Below are 7,396 nucleotides of genomic sequence, written 5' to 3'. Positions count from 1 at the left end.
TCACATTGCTACCTTCTCCGCTATTGCCACATTTTTCTCTTCCTCCCTCTTATAAGGACATTTACAACTACATTTAGGGACTGACCAGATAATTCAAGGCAACCACTCATCTCAAGATTCTTAACTTGATCATATCTCCAAAGGCCATTTTGCTATAAAAGGGACATTGACAGGTTCTGGGGAATAGGATGTGGATGTCTTGGGAACCATTATTCAGCTACCATAGTGATCTATATCTTGTCTCTGGCCTGGGTCATCCATTCTCTCTCCCATCTCGTCCCCTCAGAATAGAATTGTGTATTTTTCTCCAAATCCACACCCTAATCTTACAGGTCATTCCAACTCCTCCTCCCTTCACTTTCTTTAGGCTCTGAGAACATTCTAGGAGAGTGCTCTCCAGCGGAACTTTCTGTGATGAAGGACAGAAAGTCCATAATCCATGCTGTCCAACATGGGAACTAGCCATGTGGGGCTACTGACTATTTGAAATGTGACTAGTGCGACTCAGAAACTGAATTTTAAATTTTATTTCATTTTAATTAAATGCAATGCAAATGTAAGTAGCCACTTTGCCAGTGGCTAACATACAAGACAGCTCAGATCTAGGCAAATGAAAGCAGAAACTACGGCCAAGCGCATTCTTTGCTGCTAGCCTCTTCTCACACCTGTTTTGGATGAGCTCTGCCTCCTAACCTCCTTCTCTCAGTCCCAGCAGAATCTGAAGGAGGCTTCCACTGGGACTCTGGAATGACAGGGGTGACTAAGGGCAGGACAGAAAGGGAATTGTCTCTGTTTTCCCCAGAGAAGTACAGGGCCCCAGTTCTGCTTTTGCATAGGACTAAGAACACTCAAATGATTTTCAAGGTAGTCTCTGCTTTGTCCTTACTCAACCAGTCTCCCTTTTGAGGACCACAGAGGTGTGTCACTAGGAAAGGAGTGCAGGAAAGGGCCTGAGCCTGGGAGCTGGCACTGGCCAAGGTCCTGTTCTGCTATGCACTCACTGAGTGGCATGCGGCAAGTTACTTCCCAGGCCTTGGCCCTCAGTTTCCATAAAATGAGAGGGTTGGACCAGATGGTCTAAAGTTTCCTTTTAGCTTTAGTAGACTACGAGTCTGTGTCCTGAAGATCAGGCTTTATTGTGCATGTAATTCTATTTCGGAGCCGTGTTGTCTCTGACCCATGGAATAGGCAGTTCTAATTGAAGGATAATTAAGTAGAAGTGGCTTTAGGTTACTCCTGCAATACTTCCAAACAAAACCAGACCTCCATCCTACTGTCCTCATGACAACACTTCACAGTAGCTTGGGTTTTAGAGTGCTGATCTTTCAACTAACTAATCTAATCCTCATGATGACCCTGATAATTGCTAGGTCCATTTTAATTGAAAAGGCTGAAGCTCAGAGAGGGAAGGAGAGAAACTTCCAGGTGCCTGGTCCTATGATGGGTGCTTTACACATCACCTTGTAACAGCCCTTGGAAGTGTTTAATATTATCCCCATTTCACAGTTGTGAACACTGAGGTCTAATAAGGCAAGATGACTTTCCCAATGTTATGCTGATAATAAGATGATGAAGACACTTTTTTTACTCTTCTTCCCCCTTTGCTGTGCTGCTTCCCCTGTTTACAACTTCCCCTCAAGATGTTGAAATGATAGGCTCCTTTTTTGGGGCATTCTTTCATGACACTCCCCAAGCAGACCTACGAGCCTCAACAAGTCACTTCACCTCTCTGTGCCTCTGTTTCCTTAACTGTGAAACTGGGGACAACAGTCGCTACTTCATAAGGGTGTGAAACGCCTCATTGAAAGCACACAGTGAGAGCAGGTATGAAGAGTGCTCAGCCCAGAGCTCATATTAAAATCTCAGCAATTGCTCATTCTTACTGTTTTGGGAAACTGTAGCTTGTCCCTCTCAATGGTACCAGGCAATTCCTTTTACCCCCAAATCAAATTAAAATCACAAAGAAACTGTCTGCATTTTATTTTGAAGTTTTATTATGAAAACACATGGAATTAACGGTGTTATCCATGTATTTGCAGCAGCAGAGAAACAGTGACGGTGGACCATCCCCACAGGGGACATTTATCCTTTGGCTAAACAAATATAAATAATGGAAATAACACCTAATACAATAACACAGCACATAAAAACATTAAATTCAGAGAAGGGACAGGAGCTGCGGAGAGGAGTCCTGAGTGTGGAGAAGATGCGTCTCATGGAGAAGCATCCAGGCTCAGGTGGCCTTCCCTGAAGACTTCCTGTCTCTGAACAGCTCAGTTCAGTTCCAGGTCATACACATACTCCTGGACCCAGGTCTCACTGGGGTCAGCGCACACTTGCTTGCCTCTTTTGGTCTGGAATCTGTAGAACAAGGAGCGGACAGATGAGAATCCCATGACACCTTTGAGGTCATCTGGTTTTATCCCTTGCCTGTGGTCACCATCTTCCTTTGCCTGATCATGGTCCATGTGGGCAGCTCTGGTGCATGGGATCCTTCCTGGGGCAGCGCTGGAACCAGACTCCCTGTAACTTCCACCCACTGGATTTAGCTGTGGGCCCCAGGGGTTGCCCAGATTAGGAATGAATGGACATTGCAATCAATATGACTAGATCTCCCCATTCCCTGCCAGCCTGGCAGTGACTCTTCCACATGTCTTTCTAGCACGATTTGAGAAATCGGTCCCTATCTCATGGGACCTGTCCAACTTCCCCTGCTTTCCTGTCCTCTGGATAACTTCCTCCCCAGGAACCCCCTTCTCTCTTGGCTCCCACTCAGCCGCCTTCGGCACTTGAAAAGTGAGTTCATGACCTGCGTCCTCACTGCTCTCAGGGAAGCCTTCAGCCCTGAGAGCTGCCTCCCCACTGCTCAATCACCCCCTCCCCAAAACAGGCCCCCTTTTAAAATCCAGCCCTCACCCTTGCCTCCCAGAGCAGCCCAGGGGTCGATACTCACACCACAGCTGGCTGGGAGCAGAGGCTGCTGGTCTCGTAGTAATCTACCACAAAGTTGCGAGGAAGCTTCCTCACGGTGTAAGAAAAGCAGCAGGCGGTGGGAGGGTCTGAGCCCACTGAAAGGAAAGGCCAGGGTGAGATCAACACTGCACATGGGAGCTGTTTATTCTGGCTTCTAATTTTGCTTTTTCATTGGGCATCCCTGTGGAGCTACCAGAACCCCAAAGAAGGTCCCTTGTATCCATTCCCACCTAACCTGAGCAGGAGTCTTATTCTGAATAGTGGATCTTCAGAGAAGAACAAGAAAGAAATCTAGAAGGGTGGAACTGGATTTAGTCTCAGAACACATCGCACCCCCTTCATGTGACAGATGGGGAAACCAAGGCACAGAGAGGGACAGGGCTTGCTTGAACAAGTAATTAGAGGCAGAGCCAATTCAACAGTCTGACTTCCAGCCCATCCTTTTCCTCTGCTGGTTGCTTATTCTTAAGAAAATAGGAACTTGAATGTTATTGAATATCTACTAGACTCTACATTTAGCAGCAGACTTCGTGGCAATCTTCCTAGCTGCCTTTTGTCCCATCCCCAGATCCCACAGCTAGAATAAAAGACTCTGCCTACACCTTGGCTGTGGAAATAGCAGCTGCGAAAGTAGACTTACTTGGTGCTGAGAGTGCTGGAGAGCAGAAGGCAGCTACTAGCACGAGGAGAGACAGGAGAGTCACGCAGAGCTTCATGGTGTTGGTGGAAGAGAGGTTTTCTCAGAGGTGAGGCTACAGAACTCAGAAGCTTCAGAACCCAGCTGTGTCCTGTGCTGATACTGAGTTGGGAATCTCTCTTTATAGAGACTCTGAGGCATGGGACAAATGTGGGGGCTCAGGAGAGTGAGTGGAATTTCCATGGTAAAGATGATGTCATGGCTCCTGAAGCTAGCTGAGTGAGGAGTTCCTCTCAGCTTCTCTTGCCCAGGGCAATGTCATCATAGAGCAAAGATGAGGGAGGTTCAAGGGAGAATAAAAGGGAAGTGGTACAACCAAAGGCAGTGACCGAGACTGGGGAGAGAGCTGCAACCCCCAGAGGAAAGATGAAATGTTCACACCTGCTACAAGTGGCTTGTAGACAAGAACTGTGCTGCTCTTGGTGGTTGGCACCCCCAGATACTGGAGGGTTCATGTCAGTCTTTCCAGGCTGGCCACAAGCCTGGCCCCCAGGACAAAGGGGGAGCCAGGACTCCCACATCCCCTTCCTGTGCCTACTTCTGCTGAGCTGAGTGCCACTGACTTTTGTGCCCCATATGTTTCTTTGGACATGAAGAGTCCAGCATTGGATGTGCAGAGGAACCCAGGAGGGTGACTCAGGAACATTTGTAACTTCTTATTGGACAATTACCTTGTATCAGGCACTGGGAAAGCTGTCTTACACATATTATGTCTAATCCTACCATAACCCTGAGCAGGGGTGTGTAATCTCGTTTTACAGATAAGACAATTGAGGATTCGAGAGTGGTCCACTGATGCGCTCAGTGCCACAGAGCTGATGAATGGCACTGCCAAGATTTGAATCAAGATTCATCTGACTCCAAAGTCCACTTTCTTTCCATGCTGTAGTCTCCAGAATAAACATAGAGTGTGATCACAAAGAGAAACCGTTGACTGATAGACTGCTAGGAGCTATTCCACACTCAAAGACCGATTGTATTCGGACTTAATTCAGGAAAGGGATAGAGCTAGTCTGTCCTAGAACAAGGAGGGAACGGAGGAGAAATAAAGATTTCAGGATATTTTCTTGGACCAACAAAAGAACAGGACAAATAAACCAGTAAGAATCAAGTTTGGAAGACCCAGATAGAGAATGTTCTTCTAGTATAAAAACAGGATTGAGCTGGGTGTAGGGCCTCACACCTGTAATCCCAGCACTTTAGGAGGTCAAGGCAAGTGGATTGCTTGAGCCCAGAAGTTCGAGACCAGCCTGGGCAACATGGTGAAACCCTGTCTCTACAAAAAAAACAAACAAACAAACAAAAAAATTGGCTGGGAGTGTGATACACACCTGTACTCCCAGCTGCTCAGGAGGCTGAGGTGGGAGGATCACCTGAGCCCAAGAAAGTCCAGGCTGCAGTAAGTGGTGATTGTGCCACTGCACTCCAGCTTGGATGACAGAATGAGACCCTGTCTCAAAAACAAAGCAAAGCAAAGCAAAACAAAACAAAACAGAATTGTATACCTAGTAATAAGTTTATCTGTGTTACAGACAAAATGTGTAATCTAAAGATGTGGGTGTGTCCCAGCCAGTCCATGGGGAATGTCTGTGCTCATGTTAAGCCCTGACTGGTTTGACAGTTGCTGAACATCTGTACAGAAAGTGAAGCTTACAAAGGCCCTGCATACAGGAGTGTGCAAAGTTGGACAATTGAAGGGAATTAAGATAACTGGATCAATATCTCTATCTACGTTTAGCTCTACTACTCTAACTCACCTGCTCACCCCTAACCCCACATTGTTACCTGCTATTCTCTGAGAAAGAAAACAGAAGAGTAAAAAGAGGGAGCCATGACTTCAAACTATACTACAGGGCTACAGTAACCAAAACAGCATGGTACTGGTACAAAAACAGACACATAGACCAATAGAACAAAATAGAGAGCTCAGAAATAATGCTACATACCTGCAACCATCCGATCTTTGACAAAGTTAACAAAAACAAGCAATGAGGAAAGGACTTCCCATTCAATAAATGGTACTGGGATAACTTGCTAGCCGTATGCAAAAGATTGAAACTGGACCCCTTCCTTACACCATGTATAAAAATCAACTCACAATGGATTAAAGACTTAAATGTAAAACCTAAAACTATAAAAATATGACAACCTGTAAGACAACCTAGACAATACCATTCTGGGCATAGGATCTGGCAGAAATTTCATGATGAAGATGCCAAAAACAAATTGCAACAAAGCCAAAAACTAACAAATGGGATCTAATTAAACTAAAGAGTTTCTGCACAACAAAAGAAACTATCTGCAGAGTAAAGAGATAACCTACAGAATGGGAAAAAAATATTTACAAACTATGTGTCTGACAAAGGTCTAATATCCAGAATCTATAGGGAATTTAAACAAATGTAGATGCAAAAACCAAACAACTCCATTAAAAAGTGGGCATTGAACATAAACAGACACATTTCAAAAGAAGACATACACGCAGCCAAGAAACACAAAAAATGCTCAACACCACTAAACATTAGAGAAATGCAAATCAAAACCACAATGAGATACCATCTCAAACCAGTCAGGATGGCTATTTTTAAAAAGTCAAAAAATAACAGATGTTGATGAGGTTGTGGAGAAAAGGAACGGTTATACACTGCTGGTGGGAATGTAAATTAGTTCAGCCATTGTGGGAAGCAGTTTGGCGATTTCTCAAAGAACTTAAAACAGAACTACCATTCAACCCAGTAATCCCATTTTTCGGTATATACCCAAAGGAATATAAATCATTCTACCATAAAGACATGTGCACATGTATGTTAATTGCAACACTATTCACAATAGCAAAGACATGGAATCAACATAAATGCCCATTGATGATAGACTGGATAAAGAAAATGTGATATATATATATATATACACACATACACACATATATATTTATATGTGTATATATATGTATATATATATGCCATGGAATACTTCTGTCAAAAAAAAAAAAAAAAGAACGAGATCATGCCCTTTGCAGCAACATGGACGGAGCTGAAGGCCATTATTCTAAGCAAACTAACACAGGAACAGAAAACCAAATACTGCATGTTCTCACTTACAAGTGGAAGCTAAACACTGAATACACATGGACACAAAGAAGGGAACAGCAGGCACCAGGGCCTACTTAAGGGTGAAAGGTGGAAGGAGGGCGAAGATTAAAAAAAAAAAAAAAAAAAACCACCTATTGAGTACTATGCTTATTACCTGGGTGATAAAATAATCTGTACACCAAACCCCCACAACACATAATTTACCTATATAACAAACCTGCACATGCACCCCTGAACCTAAAATACAAATTAAGAAAAAAAGGGACCTACAGCATCTGGGAGCCAAAGGAGAGGTTGGAGCAGGATCCTGGGGTACTTCAGGGTCATTACATGAAGTACAAGGTCATCGTACCTTAGCATTCTCCCTCACTCCCCCACCCGCACACACAAGCTGCACTTCTCTCCTCTGTTCTCTCCCCCTTTTCTTTGAACAGCTCTTGCTTTAAATGTTCTGATCTTCTCCAAGACCCTTGCCCCCAGCTGCAATGTTCCGTGTTCCCTGGTAGCACATGTGTTGGTACCTCTCCTGACTTTTCCTAGTCGGTGCAGTTTCATCTTCATGCATCAAGGGCCTTACCTTAAGAGAAGCAGGCCGAGCTCATTCCCAGCAGGCGAGGCGCCACCGACCGCTGAAGAC

The 7,396-nt window shown here is 44.6% G+C and overlaps 1 protein-coding gene across 1 annotated transcript; it reads right to left on the bottom strand.

The window, feature by feature from the left end:
- Window positions 1-1,968: 1,968 nt before the first annotated feature.
- LOC113221820 (C-C motif chemokine 4-like) lies at window positions 1,969-4,058 on the bottom strand. Its single transcript, XM_026451151.1, has 3 exons — window positions 3,614-4,058; window positions 2,954-3,068; window positions 1,969-2,361 (listed from the first exon to the last, which is right to left on the bottom strand). Exons 1-3 carry the CDS (start codon window positions 3,687-3,689, stop codon window positions 2,274-2,276), a joined length of 279 nt encoding a protein of 92 aa, XP_026306936.1. The 5' UTR covers window positions 3,690-4,058; the 3' UTR covers window positions 1,969-2,273.
- Between the last annotated feature and the right edge of the window lie 3,338 nt (window positions 4,059-7,396).

The sequence above is a fragment of the Piliocolobus tephrosceles genome, chromosome 16 (assembly GCF_002776525.5).
Source record: "Piliocolobus tephrosceles isolate RC106 chromosome 16, ASM277652v3, whole genome shotgun sequence".
Taxonomy (NCBI): domain Eukaryota; kingdom Metazoa; phylum Chordata; class Mammalia; order Primates; family Cercopithecidae; genus Piliocolobus; species Piliocolobus tephrosceles.
This window is presented reverse-complemented; position numbering and strand designations above follow the sequence as displayed.